Source organism: Paramacrobiotus metropolitanus, unplaced genomic scaffold (assembly GCF_019649055.1).
Source record: "Paramacrobiotus metropolitanus isolate TYO unplaced genomic scaffold, Prichtersi_v1.0 Parri_scaffold0000194, whole genome shotgun sequence".
Lineage (NCBI taxonomy): Eukaryota > Metazoa > Tardigrada > Eutardigrada > Parachela > Macrobiotidae > Paramacrobiotus > Paramacrobiotus metropolitanus.
The window spans coordinates 50,504-76,880 of NW_026570414.1; the positions used below are offsets into that span (position 1 = coordinate 50,504).

The window sequence follows — 26,377 nt, forward strand, 5'->3', positions numbered from 1 at the left end:
AGTACATCTCCATCCAGCCTCGGAACAACTTCTCTTGGAATATCTGCCTTTATCTTTGCATGCCATTTTGTTAGCATTCGAGTTGTTGTCTGCTAATCTGCATTAAAGGTCATCGGGTCGGATCAGCCGCTGTTGTTTATCGTTGTAGTTAGTGGTAGAGAAAGGTCATATCCACCGAGTCGATCAGCACCTTTAGTTACGCGACATGGAGGGCATGTGTGCGTAGCAAGTAAAGGTAGCTGAAGGTGTGGAGCTGCGAGGGAAGGTCAAGTTCAGTAGTGGTGAGGTTATAACCACTGCAAGTGTTTCAGAGTGAGCTGATGTGCTGTTAGCAGCAGTGAGTGCACTGCTGCAAGTGACAATGTATTAGTAGTGGTGAGTGCAATACCACTACGAGTGCTAATTGTGCGGCGACAGTGAGAGTTATTCTGGTGCTATATTTGCTGATTGATATTGTGCCATTGTGGACGCTGTGAGACGAGCGACGAGTGCGGATTGTGAAAGGTCACAAGTGTCGCTTACAGCAAGCCACACGTTGTATGAGCGAGTGGGAGAGCGATATCAAGTGTGTTGGAGCGGAAGCGGGTGCAGGTGGCCGACAACTAACGGGAGCAACATAACGGCCTTCCTCTGTAAGTCGTATGGCAACTTATCATTTTTGCTTTCTCTTCGTGGGTCCTTTTGTTCATGACATAGTTTAAACAGGATAAGTTAATAACGATTTGCAGTTGCTTTCAGTTTGTTTTTTTAAAATAAAGTTTGTGTCAAAAAATAGTCATTTCGTTGACTTCGGATGAATGTTTGTTATTAACTGGTTAATCATGAAAATTGATCTTATGATTAAGTTGACCTTAGAAGATAGTCCTAATATTACTAGAATCGTAAATCATCAGCTTACTGTAAGGGATTTCGATCATTTTAACAGTGTGTGCTCTAGATTGTTTGCGAATTTTCCCTGTATTCTTTCGATTTCTTTTGCATGTAAAATATACGGCGTATATGGTGAGACCCGCTTGGAGGGAAATATTTATAAGCAGGACCAGCAGAGTAGAAACAGTAATACTTAAGTACGTATTTAGGTACATTTCGATGCCGTCTTTTCATACCATTAATTTTCGAAAAAAACTGAATTAACTCTTAAATATCTCGATTTGTAGAATAATTAAGTTTTTTATCTGCGCAAGTCAAAAGTCCTGCTGACGTACCAGAAAGAGCGAATATGTAAATCGTCGTAACCGATCGTTTTAACATGCCCCTTTAAAATGCGATTCTTGAATTTTTTGTTGCTGATGTTAAAAAAATCTCTGATTGCATAAATTTAAGTTTAAAAAAGTGCTTGTACGTAAGATGGCAGGAATTCGCCTTAGAGATTTACCAGTATTTGGTGGACAGTCCACTGAATCTGCAGAAGATTTTAGGGACAGGTTTGACAGAATTAAGAACTATTTTTCGTGGAGCGATGAACAGTCTTTGGTGCATTTCGGTTTGTGCTTGACAAATGCTGCCTTAAAATGGTTCAAGAACAGCGAATCCAAACTTAAAAAATTTTGCGACGCAAAGCAGGAATTTTTAAAAATCTTCGGTAGAAATCTGTTAGACTTAGATGTCAGTAATTCATGTCAAAAAATTCCGTTGTTGACGAACCCTTGACGTACGTATACGTTGTTCGGATTACAATGCTGCAACCCATGTCAGCGCTGGAGAAGAAGAAAAGGTCAGAATTCTTTTCCAAAATTTGCCGATGCAGCTCAAAGCAGATATGATACAAAATCGTCCCAAAACAGTCGAGTCATTTACTGAAAGGTTGCACGAAATTCGCAAGAAGTGTCAATATCTAACGGCTGACAGAGATGAGCCAGACGATGGTAAAATTTTTCCACTTTCTAAAATGTTTTGACTGATTGCCGTAAGTTTTCAGTAAGTGTTTAACTTCATTTGGTTCCAAAAAAAATGTTTGAATAGAACAAAACCTATTATTAATCCCAATAGATACTAATAAATAAATATCAGTCTAATTATGAATCAACCTACTTATGCAGTCACCGTTATTTTGAGGACGGTTAAAATTATAGGTACACTGCTGAAACCAGAGAGTAAACTGTGTCTGTACTTCTTAGCGCTGTAAATAGTACAACTGTTTTGCCTAATTCAAACACTTTTGCTGCTTTGAGTCAAAGTATTTTCTACGTAGACGTTTTAAGAAGTGCGTTTCACTGAATCAGCAGTTGCTTGTGGTCAACGGAATTGTTGTCAAAATTTATTAAAACAATAACAATTATTAATTAAATTTTTGCACATCGTGTCCAAAAAATTAAAAGGTATTGCTCCATTCGCCATCCTGAAGAAAATGTGCATTTTGAACCGTACCGCTGCAGTAAACAAAATCTTTGACAGCGTATCAGCCGTCTGGGAGGACTTTGTGGCAACGAATTACAATTTATTTTTTGAATAGCGGAATCCTTTCGGGAATTTAGTAGAATACTTTCGAGTTGTGCAACGAAGTTGTAAAGAGAAATAAATGAAGAGGTTGAAAGAGAAAGATGAATAAATGGGTCAATATTTTGAGCACACTTTTATTGTTGTTCCAGCTTGCGCAAGCACTGTCGCTTGGATAACAACATATCAAAAAATTTGAGAACATTTTCACATCGTTTTTTTAAGATATCATCATGTTTTGGTACCTTTTGTCTGCTCAGGTAAAATATCCACCATGCGTTGTGTCTTACACTAGAACGCTTTAATAACATGAATGGCAATTACTTATGCACTGGGACGCCTCTGCATATGTTCGGGTTATTCATGAAAAAATCGGCAGACAATTTTCCACAACAAATATTCTTGTGTGCAAGCTTGCCGGCAGCCCACTCAAGAAAATTGTTTCATAGCGGCAGTAGAAAAATTAAAAAAAAAAGAAGAGAAGAATTTGGTGCTCAGGGTTCAGATTACAGTACATTAGTATATAAATTCCAAAATATTGTCGCTCATTCGGCTAAAAGATCCTATCTTATTACGCAGTAAAAAAAAGCGATTCAAAATCAGCGTATGGATTATTTCTAAATTCTGTATGAAAACACCAGTTCGCAAATTTGGTGCACTGCAATAAAAAAAAAAGCGCAAAGTAATTAGCGGAAATTGGAAATTGAAAAAATCATGTTCATTAAATTGCACGTAGTCGGGACCACGATTTGTTTTTTTCTGATCGGATAATTATCTGATAAAATGCGGCATTTCTTTGTACGTTTACGTTGGTTGCGTTGTGCTCGTTTATTTAGGCTTTAGCTATTGAAGGTAAAATATTGTTGCATAATTTTCTGACCATCGAAACGTTTAAAACAGAGAAGCTAAAAATATTAATAGCTACCTTTCATCGCTGCCATCACCCATTAAAGCTCAATGCACTAGTTGCATATGATTCCTCATGTATGCTTGATTTCTATTGTCGCACCCGAACCACACCCCATTGTTAAGTACGCTCTAAATCATATCATATTGCTCTGCGCTTATTAACGTAAAATATTGGTCTCAATATTCAGTACATCGGCAGCACTTGACTTTCCTTTTTCACTTTCTTCCTGTTACTTGCTGGTCAAGATGCAATAAAAATGCAAAATAAAATCTACTTTCCGCCGTAATACTTTTATATGCTTTCATAAGCTTTACGCTGCATTAAATATATTATATTTTTATATAATCAGTGTTTGAATAATTGTCTACCTCAGCTGTACAGTTGTTAGTAATGGGAATTATCGGGATCTGTATTATTACTGAATTTTGTAGAGTACAACGTGCAATATTCACTACGTAAACTCGTATCTTTATTTTCATACAATCCTACCGTCCAAAACGTAATCAATTTTGTTTTTTATGGATTCGTCAAAGTGTGGTCATCAAACTTCGTCTTAAAAAAATCAATATTTTCCTGACCAACTTATCCTGAATTTTAATTTTTTTTAAAAAACGTTCTGGTCAGAAAATTGTAGGAGTTGGTTCTAAGTATGGCGAAACGCAAGTGCAGTACCAAGAATACTTTACCATTGTGAAGCACCGTATGTAAAAAGTACATACGGTACTGTAACCATGGATATAGATCTGTAAGTACACTTTGGTCAGTACAGCAGTTAGGGTAATGTGGATTTTTATGTAGTTCAAATTCTAAACAACCGGACGACTGCCGGAACAGTCTATAAATTAAAACCTGACCTTTCCAATACAAACGTGCCGAGCGGGAAAGCGCGAGGCTTACCTTGTACTAACAATCATTATGCTTATGATACTCGTACAGATTGCGCAATGCGCAAATGATACTCGTACCAATAATAAGTCTAGGAAATATTAGTTCTCAGTGTGAAGGTCTAGTAATGGTGTAATTATTATGTGAGTAGGTGAATGTTATACTTGCGTGTGAGGTACTTTGTAGAAGAACTTGTCAGCGGAACAGCCTACGCCAACGGGAAAGCCGGCTAACAAGATTCTGCACAGTCCGCGGTTTAAACGTTTCATTCAGCAGCGCCCTAGCCGGAAGAAGCTGCACAGCTGTTTTGTCGCACCAGCGCACAGCCAACTAGCGAGACCAGACGGAAGGAGTATCTACAGGCGGTGCCAGCGGAAGTAGTGCTGCTGCGGTGTCCACGTCTAGTGCGAGTTGCAGCACTAAAGAGACGTGAGCCAGTGCAAGTAACAGCAAGCGCGGGATATTGAGTGCCGTGATTGGTTCGAGTAAGAGCGCTGATAAAACTTGACTTGTGCGAGTGCTGGTGCAGGTGCGGTATCCTTTAAAATTGTTTGAGTGGTGATGCTGGAGCATGCAATGCAGGTAACAGCATTGCGAGTGCTTGTGCGAGTGTTGGCATGAGCGAGCGTGAATTCAGTGCAAGTGTTAGCACTGAGAGTGTCCGTGCGAGTTGTGGTATGGGCCAGGTGAAGTCCTGTGCGAGTCAGTGCACAGTAGCGTGTGTGTCCGGCGTGAGTGATAGCGCGGACGAGAGGAGACCCTGTGCGAGTCAGTGTACAGCGGTAGATGTGTCCGGCGTGAGTCATGGCGCGGGCAAGTTGGTTTATGGTGGCAGTTGTGACACTGGAAAGTCGATATCCAGTGCGAGCGGTGGTTTTGCGGAGATGATGCCGGTCAGTACGAGTACCAACACTGGCGAGTGCAGTGTCAGTGCTGCTGGTGGTACTGGCAAGTATGGTGTCAGAGTGCATGGTGAACATGGAGGAAATACTGTCAGTACGAGTGCCGGCATTGGAGAGTGCCATACCAATGCGAGTGGCGGTACTGGCGAGAATGGCAACAGTATGAATGGTGTCGGTGGGCGGAAAAGTGTCAATGCAAATGTGGGTATTGGCGAGTGTGCGTGTGTGGAGAATACAGATGCAGAGTACATTGCCAAACATGACGGAATGTTGCGAACGTGTGAAGAAGTGTTAGCCGGATACGTACAGCAAATGGGAGACGCGTTGCCATTTCCGGACGAATTCACGTGGATGGCAGCGGAGTTAGCCAGAACTAGAGTGCAGCTACGGACATTAGTGCCACACGGTGCTCGTTTTACGGTGGAATCTCCGGCGGAAGTGCGGTATGGCCGTCATGTCGTATACGATATGGATTACTTCATGTTCGGCCAGTACCTCTACTACAGTGGCGACGACGGCGCGATGCGGTACGAGAACGAATACGGCTTTGTGTATAAGGAGTGCAGCGCACGGAAGGAGTTGGTGTTAACTGGTGAACATCCGCGGTTCTTCAATCCATTTAAGTTTTTCCTGGAGGACGAAGTTAGGGATGCGCGCGGGATGCGGTTATATCAGAGTACGTTACCTGAATTGCGCATCCAGCATATCATGTGGAGTAATGGAACGGCGAAAGCGAGTGTCACCGAATGAAGCGCCCGATTACAGCGGCATAATGGAAACGCTCGATTTTGCGGATCGGTTAGCACAGGCGGAAGCGGAGTCAGAAGTCGTGAACGAAGACGAAGAAGATGCCGGTTACCACGAGACGTCGGCAGAGTCCAGTGCTGATGCGGTGCCAATGCAGTCCACACCGGTAGAGGAGATGGACACAGATTCGGTGGATGCCGTACCGGAAGGGGGCAAGTGCCATCCGAGTTGAGGGATGGTGGTCACCTTCTGGGACGGTCGGACTCGAGTGTCTGGACGGATTGCGGAGGGCGATTGAGTGTTAAAGCGACCCATGACGAGGACGTCATGATCCATAGGAGAGGCGTGTTGCGCGAGTATATAGCGCAAGCGTGTTCTGTGGGTCATGAGCAGCATGCATCATGAATCACATACATATTCATCATCATAACGGGCGTGCTTTAAATGGATACAGTTGCGGATGCGGTTGAATGCGGTTGGTTGTTGTGGTTGATTGCAGGATAGTTTGTTGTTGTGAGCAAGTCAAAGGTTGTGGTTTGACGATAACAAGCAAATGATTGAGCGTGAAGAAAGGAATGAATCATTGTGTAAACCAATAGTGTGTCTTTGTTGTCTGCAATGTTTTATCTCTCGTAACATGTATTAAGTGCCTGGCTAAAAAAGTAGTGTGCGATGAAGTTGTCAAATGATTTAGTACATCTCCATCCAGCCTCGGAACAACTTCTCTTGGAATATCTGCCTTTATCTTTGCATGCCATTTTGTTAGCATTCGAGTTGTTGTCTGCTAATCTGCATTAAAGGTCATCGGGTCGGATCAGCCGCTGTTGTTTATCGTTGTAGTTAGTGGTAGAGAAAGGTCATATCCACCGAGTCGATCAGCACCTTTAGTTACGCGACAGAATCTTAAGAATTTTAATCTTAATTCTTAATTGATTTTATGAATAAATAAAGGTGACGTGAAAAGTTGTAAGTTTGTAACCTTGCCGCGGTAATATCAGTAAGTACATAATTTGTGCAGTAAAACGTTAAATTTGTTAATGCTAAGCAATATCAATACGGGTAAACTCTTGGGAAACAATTAAATAAGTACTAAGTTTCAATACTGTACTTACTGCAGTTTTAGGTGTTACAGTAGTGTTTCGCTTTAAAAAAATTAACTGAAATATCTCCTTGCGATGTTCTGAACTTGGTAATAACTAATTTTTAAAACGAATGCTAACACGCTTTGCACTAGGAAAATGGTCCATAGAATCAGCTTTGTTAGCCATTTTTAAACTCTACAGATGTCTTTTTGTATCTTTTGCCTGTACAACGAACGGCAACTGTTAGCTCTATGATATTCCGCCATTGCTACGGGCACTAAAACTGACTGTATTATGAGCCGAAGAACTGTCGTACTGATTCTGTCGCTAATTACGTACTACAATGATCACTCCGCCCATGCTTTAAAACTACCACGGCTTCGTTTTGAGAAAGACGGCTTGTCTACCAATTTGGATATTACTGAGTTTAAGTACTGTTGGGTATATCGCGATGAGTACTTCCCTAATGGAGTCCTTCGTGACAGGGCCATTATAGGTAAGCATGTTATGATGTCTTCACCGCGTAACAGTATGGAGCGAAGTTTGTGTTGTGACCTTTCTAATAAGGACGAAGTAAGTCATTTCTAATGAGTTTTAACACACAGATGGAGGCCTTGGCCTATGCATGAACGACACTGTACTTGAGGCTGAATGTAAAAGTCTTGGACTGAACCATACCAAAGTCGATGTAAAATGTGACATTTGTAATATTCGTTCGGAATCGTGCTGCTATGGCAAAAGCATCCACAGAGCATTTCCCGGAGGGAATTTCATGCGCCGCGATATCGACAGTACGTAAACGTCTGGCACAATACTTAATACAACAATGTGAATGTAAAACTTTCGATAGGTCGCAAAATACTTAAACAAGACTTGCGTAAACAGACAAAGTAAGAAGAAGTAACTGGAAATCCACTTGTATGGTTTTTTACTGTGCTGTCTGTGTAGAATTGCAACCGCCCACGAGTTGCTGCATATCGCCGCCGTCGTCTCCGCCACCGCCCACTTGCCCTCCGCCACCCACTTGCCCGCCCACTCCCCCAACTCACCCTCCAGAGACCTCCACCTACGAAACCAAAACCACACCACCAGCTGAAGACACCACGCCGCCATATATAGACACGCCACCGACTAGATCTTCTTTCGGAACGACCACATCTAAACCACCGTCTAGCGTATCGACCACCACGAATCCGACAACGACCAGTGGGACACTCACTCCACCAACAAGGTCATCGACTACATCATGGTGGCCCACCACCACTCCACCCACGCCAAACACAACCCTGACGCCGCCGAACCCTCCAACCAACACGACGACGACGCCACCATCACCACCGCCGCCACCACCTCCACCGTGTAATACGACCTCGACCACCACGTCGACCACACCAAACATCACGACAACTGCCACCCCGCCACCCATGACGGTACCTACGGGTTCGACCACTCCCTGGCTACCACCCACAACCGGGACCGGTACATACCCACCACCTAGCCGTACTTCAACACCGTCAATTCCAAGTACCACCGAAACGGAAACGTATCCGCCACCTTTTAACACCACCACACCACCGACCCCATCTACTACCGGAACCGGGACATATCCGCCACCGAGCAATACAACCACACCGTCGTTACCATCGACCACCGGAACGGGGACGTATCCGCCACCTAGCAGCATCAACACACAGTCGACTACAACTACCACTGGAACGCCACCTAAGACCACAACGCCCCCGTCGCCAACTACCACCGGGTCGGCACCACCTCCCTCCTCAACGCAATCCATCCCCCCACCAACGGTCACTTTGACCCCAACCACGAGCACACGTATTACCACCTCCACCGATGTTCCTCCGCCAACCACTACACCGAACAGCACCGCCCCGCCGTGCAATGACACCGTCCCGAACCCTCCCTTGCCGCTGTATCCGAGATGTGGTACTACACTGGACCCAGCTGATGCAACACCCCACTGCTTTCTCGTCGATATCGGCTTCTATTTGTCCTGCGCTCCGCCCTTGGCTCAGCGCTGGATCACGTACTCGGACAGCCATGTTGGCGTGATTATCAACGATACCGTCGTGTAAACGGTTGCCAGTGGTTTGTAAGTCCACAACTGACTAAGCTGAATTGCTATCGTAAAAACGATAAGTAGCGTTTTCGATATCGGCTTTTGACGCTAAGTACATTCGTTAACGACAAATTAACCAGTGACAGCTTCCGCTTTCTACGCTATGCGGTGACAGAAAGTGAGTGATACTGAGTATGCCCCGTCCCGGTCCGTAAGCGTACCGACTGCCCCATGGGATAATCGTGTACCGATAAGCACACGGAACTCACGAAACCGGTTCGTCCGCGGCACTTGCACGGTCCGTCGGTCCTGGGATTGTGTGCTAGAGGACCAACGCGGGCACCGGTTTGTCTGGTGAGTTAAGTGCTTCTTCGTTGTCGTATTACGTAGATCTTTTTCGTGTACTAATTTGTAGGCAGGGGAGCGCCACTGTGAGTGACAATAATATTGCAATCCTACTACATCATGAATGAATAATAAGCTTGTGATAATTATAATTATAACATCACTACCGGTGGAGTAGTGATAAAGGAGACCAACTGATACAATGCGGTTAACAGCGTTTATTTTACTCCAGGTGAAAATAGATACTTTTATGATTTTATCCATGTACATAATCACGTACAATTTGTTTTATTGGGCATAGTCGAATTAATGAATTGTTTGCAACGTACGAGTAGAATGTGCCGCGATAACGCAACGGCCACAGCGCGGTAGGCTGGTCTACAGTGCAAGTCGATTCGGCATGCTACGCCAGCTGCTGTAAGCTCACATCGATGACCATAATCAATTCATACTTTGTAAACTGCGATTGCGTAAATGGTGTTTTGTACACAAAAATTTAAATAATTGTTTTTTCATGGTTTGCAAATAATAAAGCAAATTACGGAGCAATTATCGAAGATTATCGACACGCCCACCCTCTGTTGGATCCAGACGGTTACAGACGGCAATGCCACGTAGATTTCCCAAGGAACAGTGTGTCTGGTATGCCGTATGCGTAATAAAGACCGATTTCATGCTGATACATTTGACGACCTACGGCATGCTACAGCAGGAGTGGATAATGGTCTGTTAAGACTTAAGAGTAAAGAGATGAGATAAGCAGCTATGTTCTTGCTGGCTGTTATTACCCCGCTGGAATTTTACAGTAAATTGTGGCAAACCGCGCCAAAAATCATAAGTGCTGCCGCAAGGGTATACTCCAGGCGGGTGACGGCAGCAATTTCAGAGAATGCTTGCGTCAGCCACTGACAACCCCGCACAGTATAATTATGAAACACTTGTAATGCAGGCTTGAATAACTTCTGTAGCCTGTGGTGCAGAAGGTGGCGCGATATTATGCAACGGCAACACCCAGTTTAGTTGGACTGGTCGCTTGGACATGTCATAACCAAACCTGGGGTTGGGGTTGCCAACTGCGATGGCGAAAATGTTGTCCTGTATATAAAAATTTATGCATGTACAACTTGTTCGGTTAAATTTCTGACGAATCAATACAGCGAAATATATAAATTTATGTGTCACGCCAAACTGCACAATACGGCGCGCCAAGCCACACTGCTTAAACACGTAACATGCATTTGGCTGGCTGGTGGATCGGTGCACACCAGATAACAATGTGAATAAAATGACTGCATGGCGGAAGATGGCTAGAAAATGGTCGGTGTAGTAAGCGGCAATCTAACTGCGGAGCGCATTACTTAATTTGATGAACGTATTGAAGTGGCCATCGCTATAAGCGCAAAGTTCGCGCTGTCTGTACCTTTACGTAGGAAATTACCGGACAAGCTTGTACTTCTTTTTCTATTTTGCAGAAAAGAGAGATTACGGAGCAATTATCGAAGATGTTATCCACACGCCCACTCCCTGGATGCTAACAGTAACTGACCGGTAGTGCCATGTATATTTAAGGCTCTTCATAGGCATAGGTCACTGCAACCCTCTTCCGGCGCCTGTCCGAGCAATCCAATGGATCGGTTCCTATGGTACCGTGTCGGCGTGCATTAACACCCCCGGGTTTGACGGTTTCAATCGAAGAAAGGTAAGCCCGACGATGCCACTTTCCCTGCACCGGCTAACATTGTGCTTTAAAGTGACTTCTGCTACCAGATTGCATAATGGTGGTCCGGAAGGAAAAGCCCGAGCCGGACCTACCAGTCAATGACCTCCTTGTTTGCCGGTATACGCCGTTACGCAACAAATCAGCTACCTCTTCGTCTGCCTGTTCGGAGCAGCTCAACATACCACGTGCTTGTCTGGGTTCACTTTCCGATCGGCACCGGACCGTGTCTCTTTGAAATGCCGGTTACTAGCTGAGCCGCCCCTACACCGAAGAGTGGGAACCGTACAAGCGGCTTGGCACTACGTGTCTTGGTGGCTAGAAAGCAACAACGCGACGGGTTTTTTCACAAGCACCCAAGGGTGTCCGCTTGTGTGCCGATAGGCATACGGAAGTTGCGCAGCCAGTGCATCCAAGCTATCACGGGCCGTCACTTACAGGATTTTGTGTCGGTCCATCCTCATGAGTGCAACACTTTGGCTGACAGGACCATTAAGCCAGGGAACGGCCAGTGTACTGTAGGCAATAGGGTGCTTTTAAGCTGAGCATTCGAAGTTCGAGTCACACAGTTTCGGTTCGGTGCGCTTCTTACTGGCAACTTTTTAGCTTCAGATTTTCTGTTCGGTATGTTCTCGAGGCAGAAGTTTTCGCTGTCATGTGTTTTCAGGCCATACGCTTTTGTCGACTGTTACTGAACCGGACGTATTCCGAACCGTTCTTTTAAGGCAGCTTTTGGTGGAAGCAAGCCGTATTTGCCGAAGTATGGTATTGTATTGAGCTGCTGGAACGTGGATTGGCGCCACTTAGTTACGCCGACGTGTTCTTAACCCTCCAGCGGGCGGTACCCGAAGGAGCGCGAGTATCCTATTGAAAATCGGGATTTCCCGATGAAAAAATTCAATTAAGAAAGGGAATTTTTTGTGAGCTTGTGCTGGCCATAGGTCAGCGGTGGTGACTATGTCGCCTTCTAAACGCCAATGCCCATGGACGGTCTACAACATAAAAGCGTTTAATTCTGTAATAGCTAGGCAAACAGGAATTAAGTAAAACCAATAACTTCATTAAATAGCACAAAAGCAGTACTTTAAGACAAAAGTGTAAAAGTGGTCAACAAGCTGACCACTGGTCAGCAAAAAATAAAAAACGTCTAAAACCCGTTTTTATGTGTTTTGACCACTGCTACAGATGGAATACTGAAAACAGACGATGCTAACGATGTTTCTTCCTAAAACTTTCAGTATACTCTCATATGACACTGTATGAAGCATTATTTTTGAAGTTAAACATTACATTTTGTCGCTTTTTTACTGGCTGCATTGTCCGCGCTTCACGTTCCCCGGATGTGACCGTAGGTGCCAATGTCAAAAAAGGTGCGCGGAAGGTCCAGCTGCAGTGGTCGTTAGCGCCAAATCAGATATTAAAGGTCACTACCACTTTTTGGAACGCGTTTGCGGTCGGAAGTAACTAGTAATGCTGCCGCTAAGGTCAACATCATCAACGTGCCCGCTTCACTGTGTATTTACGTACTGTAGTTTGCAACCGCCCGAAACTGATCAAAACTCAGAACACATGTTTCTTCAAAGCTGCGCAGCGCTCTTCCTTAGCTTGCCCAAGCGATGCATTGATGTGTGCAAACGCGGCAAAGCGCACGGAGTTGTGCTGCCATTTCACAGTGTTATTGCAATGGCGGTAGAATTACAGTCAGGACGATTTCCCTAAATGTTTTGTTTTCCGGAAGCCGACCGGCCGGGGTGTTGATTAGCAACAGCGTTTTTTGCCCGCTTCCGGTAAAGGGAACCGTGTGGTATGTAGATGTTTTGCATCTGAACCGACACTAACTTATTCCGCCTATGTAACAAGAAGAATCTGTCGAAAGTGCACCCGCCCGTGTATTCGAAACCCTTCATGCGCAATGGCGTTTAGCAAGCAACATGTGTTTTTGACGGACAATGGCCATGTAATCTTTGACTTTCAGATACCATGGTGGACATTTCTAAATAAAGCATTATCAATTGTACCTTTCTGATTTATTTCAAATTTATCGAATCATTAGCTAGAAAGTTATTGGCCAAGGCCTCGAAGAGCTCAAACCATTCAAAATACGCGATTTTTGCGCACCTGTAGTTTTTAAATAACTTGAGACACAGGTCCAAATAATGTTTTTATTGCTGCTTTAAAGTCACTTATTGCTTATTACGTCATGGAATAACGAATAACTGTTGGCGATCGCTGGGGAAAAAATCCCAAATCCCTTGTCGCCTCCAGAACGCCAATGCCGGTCAACGGGTTAAGTGTGGCGCGCTTGTCGGATTAGTTGGTGTCTTTAGACTGGCGTATTTGGAGTGCTGCTGGAGGTCGGAAATTTTGTTGGAAATGCAATCTCAGTCTAAGCGGAGAAATTTAATTTTCTATAGACGTAGCCAATAAAAGTGGCGCTGCAATGTTGTCAACGCAGCGTCTACAGGCTCTTGAAAGCACCTTTTTTCCGTGTTTTCTTCGTTTCGGTTTAAGCAGAAACAAAAATCATGATTTTTACAACTTCGTTTCCTAAATTCCTGGGTGAAGTATTAAAAATGATCTGCAGCATTTCCGAGCTCGCGATTATCTCTCTGTCTGCTGAAGCCAACAAGAATTAAAACTGGAGACGCTGCCTCTAATTGGTGAATTAATTAGGGTTCATCTAACTAAATTGCATTACACAGTACAGATACGATACTTTGTCTCCTGTGTATTACTGTGCATTACCGTCATGCTTCAGACAGTTTTCTTTTACTCGTAGATCGCTTTAACTGCCACCGTTAACCCAGGAAAACCGGGTACTAGAAGAGATGACATACAGTTTTGAAAACTACAGGGACTACAGTTTGGGATAGAAAAATTCAGTTAAGAAAAAATATGTTTTTCGAAATTTTAGCGACCATAGGTCAAGCAGGAGATGACCATGTCGAACCAACACGCTTGGGAACCATGTTGCACCGACATGTTAGTGATGTTATACTGCCGTTTATAACATGCGACAGAAAACTCGCACAGAATATGCCAATAGCTCAAATGATAGGTCTAAACGAGTACTTGAACACAGTTGCAATGCAGTTGTTATCAAGATGACAAGTGATCAAGGTCAACGAAAAAATCTCAGTATGCACCAGTACTTAAATACTATTTCGATATTACGCAACAGTTGGTAACTCTACGGTTTGGGCAGCTGGTCACTGGGCTTATTGTTGACCACAGTCCTAATGACGTCTACAGTGGAAGTAATAGTATATCCGGCTGTGAAGCTGAACGGAATAACAGAGATAACGAGCTGCAAACGTAAATACTGTAGCCGCCTGTACAGGTTGGACGTCTAAGGCATTAAGGCTCCAGATCCAGCTAACTGGTAAATGCTGAATTAGAACGTACAAGTACATTATAGAGGCTCAAGTGCGCCAAATAAAGCTTCGCGCTGGTCCACCAATGGGCTCAGAAGCGAAAACAGTCGCTCTTCTTAAGTTTTGAAGTTGTGTGAAGTCTCTAATTGAAAGAAATTTCAAAACCCATTTTTGGCACTGAAAAACGTAGAACGGTAATTTTATTCCCATATTTTCGGAAACTGGTTGTCCGTTGATGCAAATTGTTATGGTTCGCCGCTTTTCTGATAACGGCACCTGCGGTCAAATCCAGGAAAATGCCACTGCGGGCAATACAGGCACCTAGGCGTGCCCGCACTGCAGCAAGTGTAGTGCTAAACTGTATAAAGAGTTCTTTGTACAGTACCATATTGAGACTGTAATAAAGGTTTTGGGAAGCAGTATGCTAGCATCGTTTCAGCTGTATTATATTTCTTTACCTGTAGGGTAGTAATGGTCAAAATACATGAAAACGGGTTTTGGTAGTTTTTAATTTTTGCTGACCAGTGGTCAATATGTTGACATCTTCTATGCTGATGTTCTAAAGCACTGTACCCTAACCCTGCACTTGAAAGAAATTTGTACAGTGCAGTCACACCCACTTGTACGAGCCCATTCACCATTCACAAACCTACGCGGCTTGCAGCTAGTGCGTTTTTAAACGTGAATTAAGGGCAGTCGATTGCCTCAACCATGTACGCCTGCAGCGGGCGGTTGTCAGGCGACAGCAAAATGCCGTTCGTTGCTGTAAAATTGGTCGCCTCGTCGTTATTTTCTCCATTGACTCCTGTGCTAAGCTCAAACACTTCCGCCTGGCTCATTTCTCAACAGAATTAATCGATATCTTAAAAAGTAGGCAAAAAATAAAGAAGATTTTTGAAACCAAATGAGGTGCTGTTAAAAGCGAGTAGGACAACACAGAGCTATTAGGGATTTCTCGTAGACAGCATTGAATGCGTGGTCAAGGTTCTACGCAGAGGTCCTATGCTATGTCTACGAAAACCTGAAATGGGAACACCTTGGCTTAATCGCCATTAATAAAATCTTGTTGGGTATCAAATAATGTCATAATTTTTTCTCTATCGTTGGAGATATCGGTTGCATGGTTTCATTTAGAAATGTGTGAAACACAAGTCGATGAGGTTACCGTATGAGTCTATGGGAGTCCTTCAAGTTTTATACTGTGATAACTTTGTCTGCTGAAAGCAACCGACCGAGTATAAAAGAAAAATATGGGACTTAGTCTAATTTGCTGTATTAAGTAGAACTTACAAAAAGCAAATTACTACTTTGGATAGCGTGCATTACGGTAATGCTCAAACAACAATACTACGGGTAGTGTTTTATTCGCTATGGTCACCGTCACCGTAAAACTCATAATTTTAAGTACCGGTATCTGTGCGTCAACCTCAAAATAGTTAGTGAAGTAAATTTGTAGGAAAATGCATAGCTGCGTTTTTCACATCACGTTAAAATTGCGTGATATCCTATGGAACTGCACATCTCTTTATCCACAGACACCGAGCAACAGTTTAGTAAAATTATTTGTTTCCAATGAGCAGCGTTACACCAAGTCGATCAACTAGCGGTAAGGTCCTTAATATTCTCAGAGTAGTCTGCCTATTGGCACAGCATGAGGGAGTCTGCCTATTGGCACAGTATGAGCCAGTAAAATTCGCTCAATAATAATCGAAACACTCAAAATCAGAACCGTACATCAAGTAAGCCAGACTTTGAATATATCAAGGTTGACAGCCAAACTTCTACCAAGATGCTAACGCGCAAACTGCGGAACGAACAGCCATATTTTGTGGATGCCGTCGACATGACCACTTGCGTGCGCACAGGTAGCGGCATTTGGTTCTCTTCATGAACTGCAGCTGGGGCGGCCGCGTCTTGACTAACTGCCGATCTTCTTGGCACGGTTCGATTTTTTAGCCAGCCGTGGAAACCTTGAGAGTGCACTGTATTCATAATGAACTCCATGAGTATTTCTACTGATTGATAACCGGACTGGGCGTTGCCACACTGCCTGAACAAGAAAATCAAGTTATTTGTATTGTAAAATACGTAGTTTTATATCACGCTTGTCGGTTTTACCCCGTCCCATACGAAAGAACTCCAAACTGGACCCATTGATCGTTTCCTAAAATAAAGGTTGCGGATGCAGTGATTCATACTGCAACGGTCATGCGGTCGGCTTACCAGCAAAACCAAAGAAGAGTTTACAACACCACTTATGGTTAGCTTGGCAGTGCTCATGCATAAGCGTATACGTAATTGTCACATACACAGGCATACACAAGAATGATGTTTTAAAGCGCGTGCATAATTGTTGCTCATGCTATCATGCATAAGCGCTGACAGCAATTTTGGCATTTGTAGAATTTACCAAAAAAACTGGCATTGGTCTCACCATTCTCGCCTTTTTTGCGGCAAGCTAAAGGTCCTCCACTGTCTCCAAAGCAACTGCAGCAAAAAAATTTGAAAATCCTAGCTCACTGGATTTCAACGACAGTATGACATACGTGCTCATTCCAGTTTTGCTGCCACCAGTGTTGTCCCCGGCAAGAACCCTGTCCGGGCAGAGTGCAGATTCGCAACGGAAATCCCTGACTGTCATGGTCAGCTGAAGCAGATCGACTGGGACACCTTTAGTTTCGGTGTAACCGCAACCAGCTGCGTAACACACTTCTTCGATGTTAAGTATCATATCCGGACGTGGCAGACAGATTGGCTGAACAGCTGACAGTTCAATATCCTACAGATGCGGTCTTAACGTTGAACGTGCGTACGCAAGATTGTTAAAACTAACAAATAGTCGTATTTAATACGACTATTTCAGCCCGGTAAAAATTGGTTTCATGTTTTCGCTGGCTCAGAACTTACGGAAAACAGAAGCAGAAGAGCCGCATCAAAATACAGCTTGTCGTACGATCGTGATTCCCATTGTGCTGGCAGGAATACCTTCTGTACCGTAAGTACCGTGGCATTTGTTACTCCTCCGCAACGATGTGGCATAAATTTCACGGCTAACTGATGTAAGCTTCCGCTTCTGCAAAGAAGGTGTAACCTTTTGCAAATTTTGCGTTTTAATTTGTTGGGCATTTTGTGGGGTGCGGCATTTGATTGTTTAGTAGATGCTAATTGGAAAACAAGGTGCTTAATAGTTAGGACAGGGTTGCTCCACTTGTTCTCTGTCCCAGTGTTTCCCCTACTAACCAGTTCTCATTAACTGTTGCCGTTGAAATTTTGTTACGAAAACTACGAGTAGGATCTGTCGCTAAATAATTCTGTTACGAGTGTGACCAGTAGAATTACCCGTGATGTGGTTTAGAGAGTATATTGTGGAATATGTAATTGTGCATGAATGACCCTTCTGTTTGTTCTAAGTATGTTTGTGGCGTTCATATATCCCGCGACAAATGTTCTCTCGGAAAAAATGTCGATTTTGAGTGCGGCGAAATGTCACACTTCCAGTCGTTCGGGTCCGGTTTTCTTCGCCTCTCGAGTTTCTACCGGGTGGCCGAACAAAATGGCCGTCTAATTTACCAAGGTGCCCTGGCTCGGTCTATTGTCTGATTGCCAATGGGTTAATTTTATTCGAAAGAGCAATCTGTAGGACGTACAAAATTTATGTTAAATAAACTTCAAGGTCTGATTTTACAGTAAATTGTTTTGGAGTTTTGAGTAAGTGGAGTTTGAGGATGTCCCGGAAACGAAAATTCTAGTTTCTGTTTTTTAGAACAAAAATTCCTGTTATTTATAGAAGTACATTACTGTGTGTCACATTACAATTTCTGGAAGATAAGTTGTTCCTTGGTTTTTTACTGCTAAGAGCTATGACTTTCTTGTGCCCGTGTCCGGCCAGGAAACGAGAGGGCTCAGGCCACGCACATGAAATTCTCGTGAAATGGGCAAGTAGCGATTTTGAAAACCAGTTCCTTATGAACACTTGGAGTAGTTTTTCAGATTAAACCCGTTTTTGCAAGGCCATTGTCTTAGCTCTTATGAACTCTTATCAACTAAACCGACATTTTTGGATGCGCCAGGTCGTGCAACAAAAAAAGTATAGCGAAAATGTATAAAAAAATCAGGTAACAAACTTGCGGCTTTTTCGAAAAGCACCGAAACAATTTAACTGTATAGCACATTTGGCGCAAGGACTATGTGAACAAACTTTTTTTAATGGAAAACGATGCCATTCTTTAGATAAAACAGTTGTAAAAATGTGAAAAGCTCGTACGGGAACGAAATGCCGCAAGATTCTGAATTCTGCGAGCTGGGACACGAGAAATTTTTACACGATTTTGGTTGGCCCCCTTGTTAGTGAGCGTGTCTCAATTTTTCAGAACAAATTTTGTTGTTTTCAATAGTGAATAAAATTCTCTATCGAATGAGTTTAAACTGTTAGCGATGTGGTTAACGGTTCGCGAGAAACAAGCCAAAAACGAAGACGGCCATTTTGTTCAGCCACCCGGTACTTCTAGATGTTCCCAGTCCAGTTTGTTAACACGTCTCGTGCAAAATTCGAAACGCTAATGCTTCGGCTTTGTCTTATTTTCTTGTGGACATGAAAAAAAATTTGGATGTTTGAAGGTGCAGCAACCACATACTGTTTCCGCCGTTATCGGCAGCGTGACCGGTATCAGGACCAGTTACAGAAGTGCAGTACCTTTACCAGTATCGCTCGAATCACCAAGGCTTTTGTATGAACGATTTCTCATTAAACTGTTTTCTACGAACGGTTTTGTTTATAAGGCCACCGTTAAACTGCCATAAAAGGTGGAAGCCAGAAAACTGCTGTAAACTCACTTACTCTAGAAACGCCGTTCGGTTTGTTACGTATTGAGCTATGCAGTGCGCTGCCGTGAGAACCCATCGAGGCGCTATCTAAAATCAAATAGCGCTGTGTTTAAAATAAGAGGTAGCATTTTTCAATGCTGTTTTGTATTGTAATATTACATACCGTATATCACACACCTAATTTCAAAAGTAGCCTGCTTAGAGATCGGCACCGCCTACTTTGTACACACGAAAATCAAGGGCGAAAAGTGTCCGTTATCACAATTTGGGCAATAATTTCCCAATAAAGTTTGACGGAGCAGATGAGAAGTGACAGGCACCCTTGACTTAAAAGTGGATTTGTATTACAGTATATAGTTACAGAACATAACTATAACTGATATTAAAGTTAACGAATGTACAAGTAAATTTAAACCTACCCTGTATTTTTTTCTAGAGGGTAGATGCAGAATACTCCACTTACCAGAGTACCTCCGCAAGCGGTGTATCCGTCGATCTGTACCTGCCAAGGCCAGCTGTTTGGCTGGACCTACCCATAACAAACGTTTCTTGATAGCGCTAAAACTAGCATGAGAGTTTTCTGTCCTTTACCGGAGTACCACCGTAAATGCGCAAGTTCTCGGTGCTATCAATGATCCCAGTATGATGGCCACAATCCATACTGCAGATCTCATCTTCCCCTTGTGGACACTGTGCCACACCTCATACAATTAAAATGAAAGGTTCAAAATTAATTCGATTCTCCCTTTAAAACAGACCCACTGCCATCAGTACCATGAGGTTTATCGCTAGGCTAAATTACCGTCACATAGATGTTCTTTTGCAATACAGGATCGATTGCTCTTATCGGAAGGACAAGCAAGTGGTGCTCCCCGTCCGCATGGCACACCTACATTCTTTGTATTGCATTCCAGATTGGAGTCAAGTTGGTAGTGCACATACGGGTCAATTCTAGTTGGAACCTATTTCCGGCTTCATGAGTCGATGCAGGAACTGTTTCGATAAACTACAAGCAATAGTCGGCTGTTCCGGTTACCAATATGCCAGCAGGCGCGATTTGGTCAGAGTGAGTCTCAATTTCGGAGCTAGGCTGATTACAGTACGGAAAACAGCTTCTCGTAGGGGATTCCCTGAACCGTATTTGTGGGCATGACCGCTTCCTACGGTGAGGAGCTCAGCAACCTCCCAAATCTGGCTTCGCTTCGAGATTGAGACCCACCCTTAGATTAGTACTGCCAAATGCATACATTATATACTGTATGTGCCGGTTTATAGGTGTATTGCAGTGTTTACGCCAGCGAGCACAGACTTCGCCACATAAAACGAAAGCTCTGACACGCCTCCAGCGTGTCAGAACTTTCTTAGTGCATTGCGCAGTGCTGTAGCAGGGCTTCGTGTCGTAAATACACATAGGTAATTGGGCATGCGCTACAGATAGCTCAAATCGAGATTTTTCTTAGTTGACTGCTCGGTAAAGTTCCCCGGATTTTGATTCTCTTGTACGCTTGATAGAGCAAACATTTTAGCATTTCTGGATTTCCTACGCCTTGGGTATATCTCAGTCAATCCGTACGTGATAAATCGCTTCAACTGTTATAGCCGCGAACGCTACGGTTAATTGAAAGGTGACAGATTATTTAAAACGGTTAGTTACAACGGCAAAAGCATCCTGGCAGCAAAGACAGGGTACTTAAATCTAAACCTACCCTAGGACAAACAAATTGAAAAGGCAAGAGCAAATGTAAACCCAACCGAATGTCTCTAGTGCACGTAAAGCGCGAATCATAAATCTGCGTTACGGTTACTGTACTTAAATAAATTCATTTATCAGGGAACGTTGACGTTTGAAACGATTGTCTTTCGACATTCTGAGGAAGATGTTTTCACAACGCGCTGTAAATTATTTTGACGATAACTCAGATTTTTGAGACAGTTTTCCCATCAATCGCGTAATATGTAACCGCGATTGCGGCCTTAAATCGCTAAATAACTGTGACGCGATATGTTTAAAGAGCCCGCTCGCTCGCATTACTTACAATTAAACCGCTGTACGACAGAATATCCAATCGGTCCCCGCCACAAGCGTATGCGAGGGGCGTAGCAGGAACTTCAATCAAGAAGGTTACACGATATCGTGGATGCGCAAACGCAATTGTCGCAAAAGTTACGTGTAACATACCTTTGGTATCCCAAATATTTAATCGCTCTCCCAAACAGCCATCCAGCAAAGTTCTATCTGGCTCTCGTGATCCGAACTGAAATTCCTTAGACTCTATCTGGATTAGCAAAAATTCATTTCGTGAAATGGTACCTATACTTCACAGTGGATGATACTGCACAGTGGATGATACTGCACTCTGTCCCATCTTATGGCTTTTGCGCGCTTAAGAGAAGTGACCTGGTGCATGGCACCAAATATTTGTGTGTGCACAAAAATATTTACTTTCGCGCATTCCTAATCGTGTTTTCGCTTTGTTTTATGACATTCTGCATCTAGCTGATTTGCAAACAGTTGTGCCAAACCGTTTATGCGTTCAACATCTGGTTCGAAAAGTTGCTTGTAAAAACAGGTGTGTCTTTTTATGCAAAATTCGAATGAGATCGATCCATAATGAGACTTTTGACATAGATGCATTTAAACATTATAGAGTTTTTCTACAACCATAAATCCTCAACCGGAAGCAGTTGCGCGCGTAAGCGGATTTCACGCCAATGGATGCAAACCATCTGGCTACACAATGCCATAAAACAATACAAATAGCTGTTTATCAGGTCGCATATCAGACATTTGAGAGCGAATGGTTCAAAGTGCGCAAAAAAGCCTTTGTTTCCTTTTCGACATCGTACAACTAAAATCTCAAGCATTATTGTTGAAGTAAACAATCACTGAAACTGTCGCGCGGTTCGGTTCGAGATCCGTTATCCATATGTTTAGGGTTCAGTTAAAAGAAGCCATCTTGTAATAAGTCGTCGGAAGTTTTAGAAATGATTTGGCTTATGTACAAATCACACCATCTTTTCTACAAGGGTAAATACAACAGAATTGGGTTTTCCAAGGTTGTTGCCTATTTGAGTTCTCAAGATTTTTTAAGGTTAAAATATGTACTTTCTTACTTGTGAACCAAACAAAACAACTGCCTTTTAACAAATCGCTATTGAGGACACTTCGTATGTTACCAGTCATTTGGACGTTAGTAACTGTTTTTGTAAAATTTTAATAGTCCCACGCGTGGTGGTGAGTCCCACGCGTTCGCTTCTATCGAAACCAGTTCGTATGCTAGCGCTGCGACACTGGTTTGTCGGTTTGTCAAAACGTACCTTAATGGCCTGACCAGTTGCATCGATTGCATAGACGTACTTCGTGGCAGCAGGAAACTCTGCTGGATACTGTAGCGATTGCAGAATATATGGCTGATTATCGCGCAGCGTAATCCGTTCTGAAACCTTGTCGGGAATAGTGTCAACTACGACAAGATACTGTGATATTGAAAGGATAACGAATACCACTGCGATAGATTGTGTTGGGAATAAAACCAACAAATGTTGCGCCATTTTTATTCACATCGTCACAACTTTCCACAGATGCGTGCACTCTGCGCCGTATTATTACCCCGTCTCCCGCAACGCCGAAGAGATGCACCGTATGGTTGCTACGAGAAGCGGTCGCGTATAAAAAGCCAGTAAGCAGCAAGCCGCATTTCAGCGCCTTACTGCACAACGCTATTGTGCTGCCGGCAAACCGTTGCAAAACGTACTCTGAAAAATTCGCCCGGAAAAACAAACCCAGGCAACGCAGAGGGTCAGAAAGTGACGGCACACAACCAACAAAGAAACACTTTTAGAAAACCCAATTGAAAAAAAAATGTCCGAGATATTATGTATTTGCAGTGTTTTACGGTCTGAGACTAAATCACGGTGTCCAGTTAACATATCTAATAATTTTGACGATAGATCAAAAACTTTTTCTAGTAAAAAACTGAAAAAAAATCTGAAATTTGGATATGGTTTCAGATTTTTTCGGCTTTTTAACTGTTTTATTTTCATTTTTTTTAAAGTTAGCTGGAGTCCAATACTGTACCCTTACCCTGCACTTGAAGGAAATTTATATGCTATGAGCGACACGGTGCTGTATAGCCGGATAAACTTTCAACCAATTTACGTTTAAAAACGCACTAGCGGCAAGCCGCGTATGTGAATGGTGAATGGGCTCGTACAAGTGCGTGTGACTGCTCTGTAAAAATTTCCTTCAAGTGCAGGGTTAGGGTACAGTAATCGAACAAACAGATATTCAAATTCAAAAGCCCGATTCGGCGCATACTTTCTCACTGCAGCAATGCGATATTCGTTCTCTTTAGAGATGTTTACCCAGAAAGAAAATGTGGATTTGTTATCCATAATTAGTTGCTCACGACACGATAGACTACAGTGAGTGGGTCTATTGGGATAGTGACGAAAATAACATTGCCCATGCCACTGCATTCTCAACCGTCAGTATGAAGTTTTGCTTGGATCCAATACCACTTGGACGATGGACATGCGAAGGGGCTCCCATTTCGCCTTCTTGTCAATTATGACGTGGATGTGCTACCTCGTGCATGTCACAGGGATAACTTATCCAGGATAAGTACTGATCTTATTGTTCTTAGGCTTTGTGCCTTGTGCATGGAGCTCTTTAATGCCCGTTTAGCCTTTATGCTACGGCAAATCTTAGACTTGGTGCATCTCGCGTCCGATCACTTCGGCAGCGTTATATTTCGGCCTTTCGGCCGCATGCGATCTCTTCAGCGAACGTTCATTTCGGCCGAGATTCATTTCTACCAGCACTCATTTCGGCGACCCTCAAGTTTTCTCAGATTTCGTTATGCTGCGTAGGCTTTCTTAGGCTTCTTAGGTTTTCTTAGGTTATTCTTAGGCTTCTTAGGTTTTTTCAGTTTCCTTAGGTTTCTTAGGTTTCTTGGCTTTATGTTTTCTTATGATAGGTCTTCTTATGGTTTATTTATTTTTCTTAGGTTTTCTTCGGTTATTCTTAGGTTGTAATAGGTATTCTTAGGTCATCCATAGGTTTTCGTAGGTTATTCTTAAGTTATTCTTAGGTTTTTCTTAGGTTACTGTATTCGAAAGGTTATGGGCCCTGGTCGCGTCCGATCACTTCGGCCGCGTTACATTTCGGCCGTGGCTCACTTCGGCCGACACTCAATTCGGCCAACGCTCATTTCGGCAACTGTGTAGACATTTCGGCCATCTTAGGTTTTTCTGGGTTTCCCACGTTTTTTGGGTTATCTAGGATTCTTAGGTTTATTAGGGTTTCATTGGTTTCTTGGTTTTCTGAGGTATTTCTTAGGTTTCTTAGGTTTCTTAGGTTTCTTAGGTTTCTTAGGTTTCTTAGGTTTCTTAGGTTTCTAAGGTTTTGGGTTTCTTAGGTTATCTTAGATTTGTTATCGTGTCTTAGGTTTTCATAGGTTTCCTTTGATTATTATTGTTGTCGTTGAAATTCTTAGGTTATCCTTAGGTGATTCATGATAATACAGAGATTTCTTTTTATTTTTTGTTTCTTGGTGTCTTACGGTTAGGCTTTCGGTACTTTTCCTGTTGGCTTCGTGACTTCGGGTCATCAAAGGGAGACATGATGGTGACCGTAACACTGGGAAAATTGCTCACGCATATTTTGTGCAAAATGATATGAACGCGACCGTTTGCTATCACTTTTTGATTCAACGGTTTCAAGTTTCCGACAAACTTATATCGAAAGTAACGTTTTCTTGTAAATCAAACCAAACTGAGCATCGGCCGAAATGTACTGTGGCCGAAGTTATCGGCAGCCGAAATAAATGACGCCGAAGTGAATCACGGCCGAAGTGAATGGCGGCCGAAAAACTTTGGCCGAAATGAGCGCGGCCGAAATAAAAACGATCGAAGTGATCGGTAGCCGTCGAAACTTAGTTACATCGAAAGTAACGTTTTCTTGCTCAATTTAGACTACAATAAGCGTCGGCCGAGATGAACGCGGCCGAAACGAAAACGTCCGAAACTTCTACACGTCCTTCTACACGAAGTGATCTTTCTACACGACCCATTAAAAAACAATGAAGAACAGGAATTGGACCAGGCGTAATGTAAAAGAACCGTTATTCCATGTTTACAAATTAAAATTTTAAATTCCATCATTTTCGATTTTGTTTTGATGACTTCAGACCAGTGAAAAATAAAAAACTCAAGTTGTGCGGTAAGCAGCTATTCTGGCAGTGCGTCAAAGGGGAGGGTTTAAGTGACCGGTGACCCCAAAATGACCGGTTTAAGTGACCGGTTTCATATTGTGGTCACCGGTCACTTAAACCGGCACCGCGACATTTCGCCGAGATAGCCTAGTCGCAGGACATTTGTTCGCATACATTTTGTCGTAAGGCCAAACCGCCACACGACGCTTCGTCGCGGGACATTTAATTGGAAGGACATCAGGCGGCGAGACATTATTTTCATGCCGATATCATTAAGATGCCGAGACACTTTGCCACATGAGAGCCCTAAAAAACTTAAGAAAGCAGGAAACCCAGAAACCTAAGAAACATAAAAGACCTAAATAACACCTAAAGATACATAACACCTTAAAAAACCTTAAAAATCTAAGAAACCAAAGAAACCTAAGAAACCAGAGAATACGTACATAAAAAACCTGGAAAACCTAGGCACATAAACAAACCTAGGATAACCTAGGTACATAAAAAACTTTGGAAAAATCCTGTAAACATGTGACAACTGAGCATGTCCAATCCGTTTGTGGTGAACTGTCCGTTATCAAATGTCTTGCGTCAAAATGTCGCAAAGGTTAAATGTCTCAAAGCAACATGCCCCAAACCCAAGTGTCCCGAAATCCAGATGTCGCGCGGCAAAATGTCTTCGTGGTGAAAAGTCGCGAGCCGAAATGCCACACTCCCAATTTTCCGGGTGCAATCAAACTTGTGCTTTAAGTGACCGAAATATGAGAAACAGCGATGTACTTCACAAAGCTGATGATTTGCTACCCGCAACAAATCTTTCGTAGTAATGCATAATATTGATTTATTCACAGTTCTCGGAAGCA

At 43.0% G+C, this 26,377-nt stretch overlaps 2 protein-coding genes across 6 annotated transcripts; one reads left to right on the forward strand and one right to left on the reverse strand.

Annotated features, from left to right (window-relative positions):
* The first annotated feature begins 7,047 nt into the window (after positions 1 to 7,047).
* On the forward strand, positions 7,048 to 9,475 carry LOC129600758 (mucin-2-like). 3 transcript variants are annotated; one of them, XR_008692126.1, is made up of 5 exons: positions 7,048 to 7,458; positions 7,568 to 7,753; positions 7,911 to 9,072; positions 9,180 to 9,393; positions 9,455 to 9,475. XR_008692126.1 is itself a non-coding variant. In XM_055499327.1 (3 exons), the coding sequence occupies exons 1-3, from the start codon at positions 7,257 to 7,259 to the stop codon at positions 9,053 to 9,055; spliced, it is 1,533 nt and encodes a 510-aa protein (XP_055355302.1). In that variant the 5' UTR covers positions 7,048 to 7,256; the 3' UTR covers positions 9,056 to 9,261. The 3 variants fall into 3 exon arrangements, 2 of the variants coding, with proteins under 2 accessions (XP_055355302.1, XP_055355303.1); XM_055499327.1 differs by lacking the exon at positions 9,455 to 9,475 and having other exon boundaries at positions 7,911 to 9,261; XM_055499328.1 differs by lacking the exons at positions 7,048 to 7,458; positions 9,455 to 9,475 and adding an exon at positions 7,813 to 7,852 and having other exon boundaries at positions 7,575 to 7,753; positions 7,911 to 9,261.
* Positions 9,476 to 16,025: 6,550 nt separating this feature from the next.
* On the reverse strand, positions 16,026 to 23,849 carry LOC129600750 (transmembrane protease serine 9-like). 3 transcript variants are annotated; one of them, XM_055499318.1, is made up of 13 exons: positions 22,618 to 23,849; positions 21,479 to 21,575; positions 21,336 to 21,406; positions 20,242 to 20,305; positions 20,102 to 20,188; positions 19,891 to 20,000; positions 19,763 to 19,828; positions 19,313 to 19,386; positions 17,383 to 17,548; positions 17,022 to 17,254; positions 16,910 to 16,962; positions 16,594 to 16,639; positions 16,026 to 16,525 (listed from the first exon to the last, which is right to left on the reverse strand). In XM_055499318.1, exons 1-13 carry the CDS (start codon positions 22,849 to 22,851, stop codon positions 16,198 to 16,200), a joined length of 1,629 nt encoding a protein of 542 aa, XP_055355293.1. In that variant the 5' UTR covers positions 22,852 to 23,849; the 3' UTR covers positions 16,026 to 16,197. The 3 variants fall into 3 exon arrangements, with proteins under 3 accessions (XP_055355293.1, XP_055355292.1, XP_055355294.1); XM_055499317.1 differs by having other exon boundaries at positions 16,886 to 16,962; XM_055499319.1 differs by lacking the exons at positions 19,763 to 19,828; positions 19,891 to 20,000; positions 20,102 to 20,188; positions 20,242 to 20,305 and having other exon boundaries at positions 16,886 to 16,962.
* Between the last annotated feature and the right edge of the window lie 2,528 nt (positions 23,850 to 26,377).

Coding starts and splice junctions, on each gene's coding strand:
- LOC129600758 (XM_055499327.1), top strand. CDS start 7,257: ATGAGCCGAAGAACTGTCGTACTGATTCTGTCGCTAATTACGTACTAC. Junction 7,459..7,567: donor TCGTGACAGGGCCATTATAG/GTAAGCATGTTA, acceptor TTTAACACACAG/ATGGAGGCCTTGGCCTATGC. Junction 7,754..7,910: donor CATGCGCCGCGATATCGACA/GTACGTAAACGT, acceptor CTGTCTGTGTAG/AATTGCAACCGCCCACGAGT.
- LOC129600750 (XM_055499317.1), bottom strand. CDS start 22,851: ATGGCGCAACATTTGTTGGTTTTATTCCCAACACAATCTATCGCAGTG. Junction 20,306..21,335: donor TGTCGTACAGCGGTTTAATT/GTAAGTAATGCG, acceptor TATTGCTTGTAG/TTTATCGAAACAGTTCCTGC. Junction 20,001..20,101: donor AAAAGAACATCTATGTGACG/GTAATTTAGCCT, acceptor TAATTGTATGAG/GTGTGGCACAGTGTCCACAA.